Genomic DNA, 16,457 nt, shown 5'->3' with positions numbered 1-16,457 from the left:
ACTTTCTGCTTCCTCTCAGTTGACTACATCCAATATATTCTTAGGAGAGGACTCCATGCCATCTTCTTGAAAAGCAGAGTCCCAACTCTATGTTGATGACAAAGCCATTAAGTTGCATTGCTTCTTGGCAACCTGCACTTTACCATCACTTATATATCATGGCTTTAGATATATGCTTAGGTTGTTCTAGACATTAAAATATTAATTTTCAGATTGACCTTTTATTCAGCAGTTCTTGTTGCCAAACTGTCAGGCTACAACTCAACAGCTTGCTAATGGAGCTACGAGAACTTCTGCAACAAGATCAGGAAGCAAATCTCTGGCTTTCCACATGGTTCTCCTCCCATGTACATTTATTTCTTTAGACCCATGTGTTCCTACTTTTTAAGTGTGACCAACATGCACCACAAAGCTGAAACATATCACACATTCATTTCTATTTCTACAGTTTAACAATTCGTTAATAAATAAATCAGAGGCATGCTATTCAACACATTTTGACAAATTAAGACAAGCACAAGCATATCTTAGAGATGGCAAAAGGAGGAGAATCTCACCTTAATATCATATATTCTGATAAAATAAGACCTTTGTGGATTGTCTTTTACAAGGCAAGCTACGCCGCAGCACTTCTTCGACCACATAGCATTGCGATCTGCTGCATAAATCTGAACAATTGCAGAAGACATTGTCTAAAAAAAGAAAACTTTTGTTAAGACTTAAGAGCTCATCATAATAATCATGCAACCTTAATATGTACAAACATGTAACTGTTTATGAAGCTGTGTAGAGCTTCATAAAAATGGTCCTTGTTCTGATTAGCACTGCTGGAAATCTAATCAAACATCACCTATAAAAAATACAATAAGGATGCTGCTTTTGCCTGAGTGATATTTTAAACAGATACAGTCCTGTCAATAGGCAGGCACATTGTTCAAAGGCACTATAAAATCCCACTTGGATTGCTACTACTGGGTAGCAAGGTTTCACAGAAACTTAGCACACACAGGATTTAATTCATTCAACGATGAATAGTCCAACACTGAACAAGAATATTCAACAAAAGAAATTCTTGTTTGGACAGCAAGTTATCAAGTTCCTCCATAGTCCTTAGGATGGTGAACCAAGCATTTTGTGGAAGAGTGAAAAGGAACTTGGGAACGATGGGTCAGACTCCATTATTCAGTAATGCATTTAAAACTGGCAGCTGCATTAGTTTTATAATCATCACAGGCTCAAAGGAGGTGAAAAATAGCAAATGTGATAACATCTAGCTTCTCATTTGCTGGATAGAGGGATGTAAGTTAGATAATACAGTACAGAAGTTACTTTTCTTATGAGCTTCTAGAACCCATTTTCCCTCAACTTTTTCTTATACAGTATCGACCAATTGCATGTTGAACTACTTTTATTTGTACACTGTGCAAGGTACCAGGGAACTACTGAAAATATTTTTTTTTACAAAGTTCTGTGCAGAACAACAAACAATAAAAATTAATATCAGAATCCACCACGAAAAAGAGCTACAAACCCTTATCTCAATAAATCTAACTTTGTGGGGTTTTAAAAAAATATATATCCGTTATCAGGGGCATAAAAATATCTTCCACATTTGGAAGCCAACAAAGAACAAGGGGACACACCTGAGAGCAACAGTAAGGGGAAATGCTTTGCTAGCATCCTAATTGTTATTTTCTTTCTTCCTTCTCTCTCCCCAAGAGCAGAGCTTTCCAAACTGAGTTGCGACAGGTTAGTGTGTCGGCTGCAGTGTGTAGGTGTGTAACACAAATGCTCCTGCACTCCTCCTGGGGCTAAAAAGGGGTTAGTTTAACCTCCAGTTTGCTAGTAAAACTGAATTACTGTGTCACGAATTGATGCATGCCTAAAAAGTGTGTCACCAACATAAAAAGTTTTGAAAGCTCTGGCTTAAAGTGAGAGGTGTCAGGGGCTCCATCCTACCTGGAGATTATAACCTGGGACTTGAGAGCCCTTCCACCACCAAGTGGTTGCTTAGTTACGATTAGTAACTAAGGAAACCAAGCTGTGGAAGTGGATTGTGGCAGCCGGTCCCACAAACAGTAGTGCTGAGGGGTGGAAAAAACCTGCTCCCAGCACCAGGGACTAATTTCGCAGGTACGGGGGATGATCAGATAACTGGACTTTTATAACCCTTCTACAAATATCAAACATTTACCTACACTGCAGTTTACAGACTTCATTGCAACTCTGGTTCTGCAAGACTGGATAGCATATGCTATTTGTACTCTCTCCTTTCAAGGTTCATTGAAGTCTAGACACGACTGGCAGAATTTGAGATTTATTCAGAACAGGCTTTCCCTCTCAAGGGCTGGAGCAGCCAAGAAGAATCTAAGGCAGCATTTAAGAACAGGTATCTTGCAAATTCTGACTACCTAATACGAAGTTGGTTATTGCTAACATTGCTTAAATGACAATACTTTCCTAATATTGAAAGATCCATGGTCCTTTGAATGATCTACTCTAAGAGATGGATTCTAATGCAGCACTTCAAAGAAGCCAGCATAATTTGTACATCGCTTTTCTGCAAAATTGTGGCCGAAGCAATCCAAAGCACATCAAATGAACAAGCATAACGGTTAAAAAAAATAAATTAGAGACAACAAGAAATAATTGCAATGCTATTACTGTAATATCAAAAAAACCCACCAATCCACACAAAGTTGTATAAAACGATACAGCTACACTAACCTAACAGCTTAAAATTAAAAAGAAAATAATGTCTAATACAGAGATAAAATTGGGGGTGGGGGGATTACCATTCTAAAAAAACATTCCATAGAAGTTTACATTAACCATCATACATCCATTGGAGGAAGAAGAAGAAGAGTTTGGATTTGATATCCCGCTTTATCACTACCCGAAGGAGTCTCAAAGCGGCTAACATTCTCCTTTCCCCTCCTCCCCCACAACAGACACCCTGTGAGGTGAGAGGGGCTGAGAGACTTCAGAGAAGTGTGACTAGCCCAAGGTCACCCAGCAGCTGCATGTGGAGGAGCGGAGACGCGAACCCGGCTTCCCAGATTACGAGTCTACCGCTCTTAACCACTACACCACACTGGCTCTCTCCACACTGTGGAGGGTAGCCACACTTATCACTTGAAGAACCCTTCCCTCCCACCCAAGGCTGCTACCTCTGCAAGGCCAATTCCTGACATAAGCAATGGAACAATACCTGCAATTCCACCCACAAGCATTCCTGGGAGTTGTTTCACAGAGGAATGCCCCTGAGATGCCTTTGGATAGGGCTCTAGGCAGAGACAGGTAGAGCTCACTCTGCTCAGGACCATGTCACAGTGTCCGGTACTGGGGTGGACTTGCCCACAGGTGAGCCTCTGGGATGGGGCAAGCATTTGTGGGTCAGTGGATGAAGTGGACGACTGCCAGGAGAGCAATGCACACCCCACCTGTGGCCGCAGAAGAAGTGACCCCAAACATAAGGATGTAGAGGTGGCCCATCTGCCAATCCCCTTGCCATCATTCTTGTACTTTGGGTTAGAACCTAGTTAACTTGAACAAGATAGTTCTTGAATCCTTTTGACCATAGATTTAATAGAAAAGCAGTTGCAACCTGGTAAACTAGCAAAATGTATTGATTTAAATCTAAACAAGTACAAACGAAAGTTCTCTTCATGTAACAGGGTTATTCCGTCTCCTCCTCGCTGCTGCAGCACTTCATAAAAAGCCACTCTCTGTGGATCAGGAAGCCAGAATTGTGTAAGCTGTGTTGCTAGGGGCTATAACTAGAGGAAAACCTGCAGGAAACAGGGGCACTCCTACCCTTGCATCAGCGAGGTGCTGTGTTGTGTTGGAAATAGTTCAGTACCTTAAAGAAAGGCAGTCAAGCTATAAAATACTGTATTTTGACAAACGTTTTGACAAAAACTATCTGATGCTATGGGGCTGATGACAGTTGCAGTTCCAGTATCTGGAAGCATTGGCTACCTCTGATTTAAGCTTACCCTGCATTTGATAGAATCAAATAATCAATATTCTACTCTCTGCTGTATCGTTTAGGTGTTGTATAATAAAAAGCTAGCGGTTCAATAAGGACAGCAAAACCAAGCAGTGACTCAGGACATTTGTTTCCAGTACTTTTAAAAAGTTAATATGTATATGTGTATATGTTACATATCATTACATTATATTTGATCACGGACTGGAAATATTCAGCAGTGACTGATAAATGAAAGTCTTTTATGCATGTATTATAATTTCTCTACCGAATCAAAAGCCTTTTCAGCCTTAAGGATTAAAGACTAAGCAAATTAACACCTTTATGAAGATATACAAGTCTTAGTATGGCTAATTTTATATAAAGTTTATGAAGTTTTTAGTGATTCAAAAATAAATTTATCATATATTTTGTATGGGGGAATAGTCATGTGACTGATCTTCACTCGGGGTTGCAACTACCACTAGTTTGACAGGGCTTCAGGGTATGGCATTTCCTAGCTATTAAAAATAGCACCCTACATTTCCTAACAATTAAAAATATTAGTCATCAATTGACCAATTTTATCTAGGTCTTAGAGAGACCTGTTCAACAGAACAAGTATTAAAGAAATACAAAATTATATGGACAGCTGGCATTGCACATTATCTACATGCATACAGGTTCATTAACATTTCCAGTTAGAGAATTTTAGCTAGCATAGCTGGAGAAGAATTTTGTCACAAAACCTCGTTGTGGGCTAAACAAAAACGTGATCCTACTGAATTTTAAAATGAATGAGAATAAACCATTATTTGAAGAACTTCTTCTCCAGATTTCCCCCTACCCCCATGCTGGGTCTTGGATGCAGTGTCCAAGTGGGGAGGAAGGAATGGTAACTCTGATAGTTTTTCACCTCCCCACACCCCTCAGGAAGAGGTAGTGGCTGAGGTTATAGAAACCAGCAACCCAATTCTTGCAGACCACAACCCTCTTCCTCTTAAAGCCCAAGGAAGTTCCTTGTAGATAAAGCAGAAGTTCCTTGTAGATAAAGCACTCAAAGTGACAAAGTCACACACACTATGAGCACAGGCTACTGCCAAGCTGCAAAGAAAAAGGAAGTTAATTTGTGGTATTTCACCCAAACCCACAATGCTACAGAATGATTCTGGCCTTTGCAATTTTAACCACAGAACAGGCAGTGCAGATCCCCAGTTTCTGCAGCAATACATCTTTCTGACCTTGAAAACACCAGCAAGCAATTTCAAATTGATTTGACTCAATGAGTGGACCAAAGCTCAGATTGAGAATATTTTGAGACTCTCCCAAATTAATATTTTCCATGTGCCATGCTCTAAGTTTTCAGAATTTTTTTTAATGTACTCAAGTGCTTTTGCATGAATGGGAGAGGTTCCTGAACTGTGATAATGCTTCTTGCTTGCCTGGATAGGAGGATGGAGAGATGTGTGTAGGGTATAGGTATATGGGGAGGGAGACCCTACTTTTGGATAGCTGAGATACAGCCCACGGTACAAGTTTAAGAGCCACATCTATAGTTCCACGCACTTTTATCTCTGTCCCCATCTACCTCTGGCATTCAGCCCATGGAGGACTGCCTACTGTATTGATTGGTAAAAGCAAAAAGTGATTGCGAAAAGCTCCCAACAGATCTCTCCAAAATGGATAAATGGGCAAAAGTGGTTCAATGTAAGCATGCGTTAAGTGGTGCAAACCGAGGCAAAAATAAATTCTAACACACACATACACTGATGGGCTCTCAGGCGGTGCTGACTTGACAGAAAGGATCTTGGGGTTGTGGCAGATAATGCAATGTAAGTGCAGACTCAATATGCGGCGGCTACGGAAAGCGGTGAATCCCACGTCAAGGATTAGTAGAAAAGGGATTGAAAATAGAGCTGTCAGTATTGTAATTCCTTTAATCAAATCATGCTGCCACTGGTGTATAGTTCTAGTTGCTGCATCTATCGGCAGTGACAAACACAACCTCCGCCGTCAGTGTTGAGTTGTGGATGCTTCTAAAACTTAATGCAACTGGGGGGAAGAGTCACACCCATCTCTATGCTGGAGCTGGTTATTTCAGTGGGTGACAGTAGGTGTTTCAATGTGTGTGTTTGCTGTCCACTGCCCCCCAAAGCCCAATCTCTATCTAGCTCCAGAGTGAATGTATGGAACCAGGCCATGGCAGTCAAGGTACTCAGAGCACTTTGTTGCCCCCAAGATTCCTTGCTACCCTTCCCCCAGCAACAAATTTAAAGCTAGAGAGGGTGGGCACAAGCAGGGTTATGCTGTAAATCTGAGGCTCTACAAGGACAGTACAGCTACGTATTGTTACTCACTTCCAAGTAGAAATGAAGGAGAGGGGCAAGGTCATGGAATCCAGAAACTTTGTCTTCACTATTAAGAATATGCAAAACTTGTGGATCCCTGCTGGTAAGTGAATTTAGAACTGCTGGGGTTCTAAAAGATCCCCTCCTCCTCATAGATTGCTCATGATTTACATCAAGCTGCACCTGGCTGCTACGAATGCTGTATAGCAGAACACACAAAAGGGCAATAGATTTAACCAAAAAAACAAAACAAGAAAAGGTGGGATAGACTTTGAGATGCATCATCTTTGCTTACAGAAAAATCTACTTTATCGTGATGCAATAAAGTTACTCTAAATAACTGTAATCAGTTATTTTTAACTTTACAATTTTAGGCAAATCAATGTAGCAAACTATATATAAGGCAATGACTAGTTCATTATTTTAAGAACTCAAAGAAAAACGTAGCAGCAAGTTTTCACTTTGTAAAAGTAAAAACAAGCAGTACTATAAACAACAAGTCCATTCTATGTCTGGTTTATTACAAGCCTTATTCCCGGCCTTGCTTTCAAGTGCAAACAGAGACCAGGGCTACCACTTACATAAAGGCACTCAGCTTTACAGAATTGCCAGGCCATGATCAAACTGGTAGACAATCAGGACCACAGACACAGGACAGAAGAATCTTTGACCCTTTGCAGTTATTCCAGAACCCCACACCCAACTTCCAGTATTCATCTTTAAAACTTTTAACTTTTTCACCTTTGGGAGAAGAAAACCATACTGGCAGGATTGTAGGCAACTTCTAGGGGCAGGGGGAGAAAGGGAGGGAAGGAGAGAAATAGCTTGTGGCTTCCAGTTGTGACAAACACAACTGTTTGATCAACAGACAGGTGTTCCAAACCTAGCACAGACTGTTTTACATAGGGCATTTCATTAAAAAAAGTGTTGCATTATTAGCCCAATGAAGTTTTGAAGCTGCTTTGCATACAATCCTGTACTCAAGACAATGCACTTCTGCAGGCCAATCCTTCAGGGTGCTAGGGGAAGCTATACCCCAGCTTTGTTGTTCACAAGTACTTTGTCAGGAAGCCTCATACAAAATATGCAGAGGACTAATACCAATTGCAAACAATTTCAAAATGCAATCCTATCATGGGCCAATGCAATGCACAGCAAAATAAGAGTTTTCCAGGGCTCCTGGTATCTTAGTCCTTGGACTGATTACCGATACAGTCTCACCAAAGATCTCTGGAAGCCTTTTCAGCTAAAGAGCAGGGTAAAAACGTTTCAAATAATAACTCTTTTTTAACAAATGAAGATCGGCAATAAAAGCAGTTGCATGCCCCCACTCTAGGCTTCTGAAAAACGAGACAACCTGTTCAATCTTTTAGCAGCACAAAATCATCTCATCCCTGCCTCACTCTTTTATTCACAGTATGGAAGGGGAAGGAGGCGGCAAATGGCAAGCATGCCGAAAGCAATGCAAACCCACACGCCAGAGAACACTGAAAGGGAGTACATAATAGACGCCCCTTGCTAAGCTACAACCACCATGAATCAATACATAAAACCAGAACATAAAGGTATTTTAAAAATCCTACTGGAATGGGTTATTTAACACCAAGGCCACATGATGTTCGTGCTCAGTTTTCTGAAAGTACTGCCCTTAATTCCACAAGGGTGCTCTTATAAAAGTCTAGATGAAACAGAACAGTTGTTGCTACTTTCGCACACACTGAATAAAATGCATGAATCCCACATGAACCCTGCTTCAAGCACCTTCCTCTCACAGAAAATGGGGATTCCGCATATGCACATGTACCGGTATAGCTAAACTGTTACTGTTAAATCGCAGGCAGAAAATTGAGATGGGTATTTGGCAAGAACTCACACCACCTTTCCTGGTGCTCAGGTCTGTGTGCTGCTACTGTTTAAAAAAAATCCCATGACTGAGGACAATGCAAATGCCACTTTTTCCTTCCCCAATGAGTGTCCCAAACAAACTGGGAAATAATGGCAAAAATTTAACTGCAGCTTCCTCGTCTAAGAATTAACAAGGCTTACTACTTCTGTATTATTTGAAAGTGTGTCTTAAACACCAACTTTCCATAGTAAAATCCAGTCAACAGAACAGTAACAGCAGAATCCTGATATCGTTGATTGTATTATATTTCCGCAGCATAGCTGGATGCTAGAAGGAGGAGGACAAGGAACAGAGCCAAAGTGTGAAGAGTTAAGCATCTGGAAAAGGAACAAGTACTGTACAGATGCAAAAACAAAACAAAACAGTGTTGCAAGTCATGAATCCTGGCTACCACTGGAAACTAGGGCTCATTAAGGTGACTCAGGGGAGGCCACAGATAGATCTGTCAATATTAGACAAATGAAGGTATTATATAGTATGACACTGTTTCTTTGAAGATCATTTAGACAGACTAGCATATTGCATGCATATTCTGCAGACATGTATTTCACTCAACCGGCAGTGTGAGCTAATCAATATTATTTTTCTAAAGCCTTCTGATATCTTTCAACTGCTGAAGTGGACATACTGAACCAGGCCTCATTTAACTGTTTCAGTTACGAAACAAAAATGGCATAGGTTAGGTTATAGCAATGTACTGGGCTAGCAATAAATGAATTTTTTTAAAAAAGAAAAGAATGGAATGTGAGTCACCTAAGATACTAGCTTTTGCTTTCATAAAACCAAAGACAATCATACAATTGATTGCATAGTTGTAAATATATCTGCAGCATGCTTTCATGTGAGCAGCAGCATGGGAGGAGCCCCAAGTTAACAAAAATGAAACAAAAATCGGAATAGTGACATCTGACTGAAGCTGGTGCAGGACCCAATGGTGAAAGGTGTTCAGAGATTGCAGTATTGAGCTTGAGAATCAACTTGCCTTTCTGCAGTAACAGGTTACTGCCTTTTTTCTCCATATATATTTCATACATAAGTAGAAGATGGAGTGGCAATTTCTGTGTGATATTCCTCATTCGAAACGTAGGGGGCTGCCAGACTATTTGTCCATCTAGACCAGGTGTGGGCAGTCTTTGGCCCTCCACATGGAAACTACAGCTCCCATCACTGGCCATTGGCCTAGCTTGCTGGAGCTGATGGGAGTTGTTCAACATCTGGAGGGCCAAAGGTTCCCCACACCTGATCTAAACTAGACTAATACTGCCTACTCTGAAGAGCAGCAGCTCCAGGGATTCACAAAAAAGGCTTTTCCATTCCTTCTCCCTGATCCTTTTAACCAGAAATCCAGCCTGGGACTTCCCTGCACACCAAGCATGTACACTTAGTGTTACATATGCATTACAGTTCTAACAGTTTGCACTTGGAAAGATTAAGAGAAAATTCACTCTGTTTTTTTCAGAATTGTAAGATTCTCATCAACATATAAATAATAATTTTATTATTTATACCCATTTCCCTATTTCCCAGATCTACCTGGAGATGCCAGGAATGAATGTGAAACCCTTGGCACACAAAGCTTGTGCTCTTCTTCCCAAGGGAGAAGGAGCGGATCCTTTTAACATATGCCTACCACCTACACTATTTTCTTGTATTTTTTAAAAAAAATTAAATGGATACTTTAAGAAATATGACAGATTAAATCAGGCTACTTTTTTAAGACGGTGCAAGGGTTTTTAGCCAATTAAAAGCACAACCCTATCCTTAACTAAGAAGTAAGCTCCATTGGATTCAATGGAGTTTACTCCAAGGTGAAGATTTATAGGACTGCCGTCTAAGTTTGCTAAACACTGCAGCCCTTGCAGGTATCCTTTTACCATTAGAATCTAATGAAACAATTACTGCATGTTTTTACCAAAAGTTCCAAATTTTGTAACTTTGAAAGTCAGAAAAAAATGCCTGCTAACTCTTAGCAATTGTTTCAGCTGCCTAGTCCTCAACCTAATGTAGTGACCGTGCAAAAAGAAGTAGTAGTAAAGAGGGTTGCTAATGGTACTATTAACATTGAGGGTGGGGCACACTATCCTGCATTGCACCAACTGGCAAGGGAGCTGGCATTAAGCCACTCAGCCAAGTTAAGGTAAATAATACTTCAACGTACCCTAGAGGAATTTACACCCTCCCTGGCAAGTCTCAGCATCCCCAGGGAATAGCATAATGCCACTGCCAGCATCCTTTCGACAGTATTGACACTCGTTTTGGCATTACATTTTGCTTTTAGCATTACGGTATATTTTGCCTATGTGCAGACGTCCTTTATGTAATACCAGTGTGCAAAAGTCATTAGAGTCACTATGTCAGAGTGGACAATTAGGTAGGGCTCAGGGGAAGAGTAAGAAGAATTACAGCAGTTCAGAAGAAGGGTGCCTAAAGTGACTTACTACTGGCGTTCTGGTGAACCTGTAATGTTGAGACTCCAGCTCCCATCAACCCCAGCCAAGCACGTCCAATAGGAGATGATGGGAACTGTAGTCCCCCCCCCTGCCTTGTAGTAGCATTTACTAGCATTAGTCTTAATGGTCTCAATAAATAACCTCAGACTCTGAATACTTTCTACTGCAAGGGAAATAATGGAAGAGCATGGTCAAAATTCACTGATTCCTACTGACATTTGAGATAGATCTATAATATAAGCCAGTTTTCACTAAGGCATAGCTGGAGACAATGATCTGTAGTGTGGCTCATCTACCCAAGTAATTCTAGAGCTAAAAAATAAATAAATAAAGCCTTCCACAGATGCCAGCAAATTACTGCAATCTTTACTTGACCTTGTATCTCTCCCTTACATGTCTTACTTTTGTTGGTTTTCTACAATCCAATGCTGGGTAATAACACACATATTTGTTAATCCCTGTTCTAATGCCCTAACCTTTTGCTGTGATATACCTAGTTACTGTAATTTTTTATCTGTGCAGTTTCTCTCCTGGTAACCTTACATTACAACTCAACTAAATCAGAACAAGTCTTTAGTGGCTCGCTCACGAGAGGATTTACTATTTATATTTACGTTTTAGAAAATAAAACAATGGCCCAGAAGAATAGATTAATTCGGACAATGACATGGGCCCAACCATTACATGATGGTGATGATGATGATGTATTGCTGCCCTTCATCGTAAGATCTCAGGGCAGTTCACAGAATAAAATACAAGCCAAAAACAGGATGATATTTCTTGGGATTTATTTTGTCTAAGAAATTGGAAAAAGAGCAAAAAGTTTCAGTGCAAGTTTTTGAAAAGTATCAGTAACAATGTTGGATGCCCAATGGCAATAAAAGCAAAGGTCAGAATTCTTAAGCTTGCAAATACCTACAGGATACTAATAATTAGGACTAAAAAAAGAAAGAAATCTACCAATAATTTTCAGTCTTTTTAAAAGATCCCTCAGTGAAGTGTATCTACATGGGTGCATCTGCCATGTCAGCCTAGCCTATTGTTTAAAGGGAAACAAAACAGAGTACATTCCGGTTTTGCCTGGCCCAGATCATACCACCTTGTTTCCTGAAAGTTCACGAAATCCTACAGGTGCAATCCAGGCAGACCGATTCAGGCCTGCTCTAACCTGCTGAACTTTTCCACGAAGCGTTGCAACAGCTCTATTACTGACACACTCATACCGCAGAGCATTACTGGGACTGCCCTTTTCAAAATATACCTGTCAAGAGAGAAGCATAGAGGAAGTGGGAGAGCAAGTAACCAGTAGGAACCAGCTAACAGCAACCAAGCATTATCATTGCAGCTCACACCTGTGCAAAACAAGGGAAGTGCTGTGACTATACACCTGTGAAAGACATGTCCCTGGAGTCCCCTGCCAGATCTATTTCCTCTTGCAAGCACAGAGCAGTGCCAAAGTGCAACCCAACTAAGGGGGCACCTGGAAGGGAACATAGAGAGGCGGGGCAGTGGTAGCACTGGCTATTTTTCCTGGTACAGTGTCGCTTGAGGCTGTACTCACCTGCGCCCCACATTCCCCCCACTCACCGGACCAAAAAGAGGAAATGCTGCTTAACGCCTCGCCCAAATGGAAGGAAAGGAATACACCTCCACCCCACACACCTTGCTTATTTCCCACTACGAGAGCCGGGTAGGGCAGGTCAAGAAAAAAGGAAGCAAGCAGCTGTTATGTGGGAAAGGCCTGGCAAGCAGCGTTCCTGTTCTCCCAACCCCAGAAAAACCAGCAAGGCATCTGTCCGTCTGTCCCCAATCTCGCCCCATAGAGGAAAGGGGCAGCCATCCCCATGGGAGTAGCTGGGGGGGGGGGGACAGCAGCTGCCCTCCATCAAGTAAACAAACAGAAAAACTTAGCTAAAAGTAGAAAATGCAGAAAGATTTGGACAGATTTTTCTGAGCACTTGGGGTGAAAAGAAAGTAATTTAATCGTTGAGACGTTTCATTCCAAATCTGCTAGAGTCAGTGGACGATGACAGGTGGGTGTCCCACCCCCTCTAACATAAACCTTGGCTACTTGCCCTCCCCCCAAACATAAATCCTGACTACTTGTTCCAACATCAATCCTGACTACTTATCCCAACAAAATCATGACTACCTGTCCCCCATAAACCCTGGCTACCTGCTCCCCCCCATAGACCTTGGCTACCTGCCCCCCAAATCCTGAATACTTGTTCCAATACAAATCCTTGCTATCTGCCCCCCAACAGAAATCCTGGCTATCTGCTCCCAAACATAAAATTCTGGTTACTTCCCCTGGCTATGCCTATGGGACCCCCCCATTCTAAACCCTTTCCTCTCTACCCACCCAAATGCAGCAGGGCCCCCAAAAACGCAGGCATATTTTCCCCACAGCAAGGCCCTCAGAGGTCAACGGGGCTGGCCGGCCAAGCGTCCTGGAGCCCCAAGCCACCTATCCTCCCTGAAGCCGCGTTCACACGCACACGCATCCTGTACACATCCCCCACGCCCAGCCCAGGGGTGGTGGTGGTGGTAAACAGGGGCCACTTCGGGGGGGGTGTTCCGCCGCCGCCCCCCCCCGCCAACCCGCAGGCCCGGCCCGGCCCTTGTCCCCCTCCTCTCCTCGCTCACCACGCATTTCTTGCCCAGGAAGCCGAAGAGGCTCTCGTTCTCCTGCGGGGTGAGCAGCATGGAGCCCACATTGGTGATTCGCCGCGGCGGCGGAGGCTGCTGGTTGTTGCTCATCGCGCCGCTCCGAGATGCCGGCCGGCCGCTTCTGCTCCGGGGCTCCGGGCTCTCGACCAGCAGCAGCGGCAGCCGCTTCCGCCCCGCTGGCTACTGCGGCAGCGGCGGCGGCGGCAGCATCGGGGCGGCGACCGGAGACGGCGCTGAGGGGGCTGGGCGAGCTCTAGGCCGGAGCCCTTCTTCCTCCTCGGCCTGTGGCTCCTTCGCTCCTTCTTCCCCCCTCAAACCTCCCGCTTCGCCCCGGCTCGGGCCGAGCGATCCAACATGGCAGCAGGGGGCGAGGCGGCGAGAGAGCGGGCGGCGTGAGGGGAAAGAACTCGGCCGCCGGGCCAGGGAAGCGGCGGCAAGCGGCGGCGGTGGAGAGAGGCCCGTCCTTCCTCCTCGCCCTCCCTTTCCTGTTCCTTCTTCCCCGCCGGCCTGAGGAGAAGTGGGAGGAGGAGGGGACTGAGCGGCGGTGGCTGCTCTGCTGCTTCTCGCCGCTGTTCCGCGCGGCCCGGTTAGTGGCGCGGCCCGCGGCCTGCGCCGCTTAAATACCGGCCGGGCTGGTCGAGCCTGACTCTCGCCGGGGCTGTCATGGGGAAAGAGGCGGCGGCGGCGGCGGAGGCAGAGAGATGGATAGGCGAGGCCACCGCTCCCTTGGTTGTTTGCCGGGGTGGGAGGAAGAGGATGGGTGGAAGTTCTTCTGCTGGATGGGGAGCAAGCTGTGAATGATGATGATGATGATGATGATAACAACAGTAACAACAACGTTGTAAATAAATGAATAAATCTCACAACAACAATACTATTCCAAATAAATGAATAAACTCATCATCAACAACGCTGTAAATAAATGAATAAATTTCACAACAGCATTGTAAATAAACGAATAAATCTCACAACAACTACAACAATAATATTGTAAATAAATGAATAAATCTCACAACAACAATACTATTCCAAATAAATGAATAAACTCATCATCAACAACACTGGAAATAAATGAATACATTTCACAACAACTACAACAACAATATTGTAAATAAATGAATAAATCTCACAGCAACAATACTATTCCAAATAAATGAATAAATTCATCATCAACAACACTGTAAATAAATGAACGAATCTCACAACAATATTTTTAAAAATAAATATCAACAACAACATTGTAAATAAATGAATAAATCTCACAACAACAACATTTCAAATAAATTAAGAAATCTCATTGCATCCAAAAAAAACCACAAAACCCCATAATTAATAATACTAATAGTTCATTTACATGCCACTCATCTGACCCACAGCGCCACCCGCGTCCCATTGGGTATTCCCTTAGCATACAGTAAAAAGAAATGGGATTTTAAAAAATCCTAAAGTATAGCACAACCGTTTAGAATGAGCCGAGGGAAATTTTAGAGACTACCTGTGATCTGCATTCAAAACAAAAGTGAATCTACAGTGTAGTTACTTCTGCTTGAACTACAATGTTATCTGAGCATACGAGAATGACCTTAAACAGGTCGAATCTCAGAGTCCTGTTTGGGGCATCACATCATCTGGGTTTTCCCTGTTTTTGTACAATGCCTGCACAATATATTAGTCATTCAAATATAAAACAAATGAGAGAGTGGGCGGGAGGAATAGAGAAATAGTTTAGTGCAACCAGCAAATGTTGTGTCACAGGGAGAATAGCGCTCTGGCCACGGTAATATAGATATTAGTTATTTCATTTTAGCCATTTCTGTATTGTTTAATCACATTTCTAAACAGCGTACATAAAAGGAAAATGGTTGGCTGAAACTTTTCCTTCATATATTTGACTGTGATTCATGTTAAATAGATATAGCTCTGTTTGAAACTGCAGAACTATTGCAATTATATGATGGATAAAGGTTAAGGGACCCCTGACCATTAGGTCCAGTCGTGACCATCTCTGGGGTTGCAGCGCTCATCTCGTGTTATTGGCCGAGGAAGCCGGCTTTTGTCCGCAGACAGCTTCCAGGTCATGTGGCCAGCATGACAAAGCCGCTTCTGGCGAACCAGAGCAGCACACGGAAACGCCGTTTACCTTCCCGCTGTATTTATCTACTTGCACTTTGACGTGCTTTCGAACTGCTATGTAGGTTGGCAGGAGCTGGGACCGAGCAACGGGAGCTCACCCCGTCGCAGGGATTCAAACTGCCGACCTTCTGATCGGCAAGTCCCATATTATGTATGGTGTCCTGTTATTAAAAGCACACACAAATGTCGTTGAGACCTCAGAATGCATGTCAGCTTGGTTCAGCTCAGGGATCTCAACTCACAGTTGCCAAGGCTTACTCTGCTAGCACATGACTTCTCTACTATTGATGATGATGATTACCAAAGATGAAGAAGAACCAGTCACTTGGTCACCTTGTCCTCCTAGAACAGTACTTCCGTTGTGGAACAACACAACCTCCTACTTTGGAGGTGGTGTTCATACAATTGGCAGGCCGTGATTAAAATAGCGATGGAGGCTGTGCACATCAGTCATGGGCGTGTCTACTTATCCAACAACATAGAGCTCTCCACCACGGCCACAACCATGTGAGTAAAGGGTGAAGCCCCCCTCTCCAGCAGAGCTTGGCTTGGTGGGATAGCAGTGGAGTTGGGAGTTGGGGCAATTGCACATCAACAAGGCACAAAGGTGGGCTAGCTCCCCATGTGCTCCAGTGCTTCAGATTCTGTTCTCATGAGTAAGGCTCTATTGCTGGAAGAAGCATGCCTTCCTTGTTTTATCTCACTCCTACAGCCAAGTATCTGGAGAGACCTGCCAGATTGATGGCAGACCCTTCAAGTGTCCCAATTTTCTGGGAACAGTCCCGGATTTATAGGAGCAGCCCTGGTTTCTGATATGATCCTGGAATGTCCCACTTTTTTCCATTTTCACCGGAGAAACGTTAGAGGGAATGGAGTTATCAGATCCCTGAGCCATCGATGTCAAGGCTACATAGGGAAGTTTTTTAAACGTTTTATTGTGTTTTTATATATGTTGGAAGGTATATATCAGGCATCCCCAA

At 43.1% G+C, this 16,457-nt stretch overlaps 1 protein-coding gene across 2 annotated transcripts in view; it reads right to left on the bottom strand.

Moving 5' to 3' along the window:
• WASL (WASP like actin nucleation promoting factor) overlaps positions 1-14,953 on the bottom strand; it is a 33,649-nt gene extending 18,696 nt beyond the window's left edge. The window contains exons 1-3 of one of the 2 annotated variants that reach the window (XM_035126740.3): positions 14,840-14,953; positions 13,321-14,135; positions 558-692 (exon numbers count right to left, since the gene is read on the bottom strand). In XM_035126740.3, coding sequence (XP_034982631.2) covers positions 558-692; positions 13,321-13,434 — 249 coding nt within the window. In that variant the 5' untranslated portion in view covers positions 13,435-14,135; positions 14,840-14,953. Of the gene's footprint in view, positions 1-557; positions 693-13,320 lie in introns of both variants that reach the window. The other variant, XM_035126741.3, reaches the window with a different exon arrangement.
• Between the last annotated feature and the right edge of the window lie 1,504 nt (positions 14,954-16,457).

This window comes from Zootoca vivipara, chromosome 9 (genome assembly GCF_965207765.1).
Source record: "Zootoca vivipara chromosome 9, rZooViv2.hap1.1, whole genome shotgun sequence".
NCBI classification, from domain to species: domain Eukaryota; kingdom Metazoa; phylum Chordata; class Lepidosauria; order Squamata; family Lacertidae; genus Zootoca; species Zootoca vivipara.
This window is presented reverse-complemented; position numbering and strand designations above follow the sequence as displayed.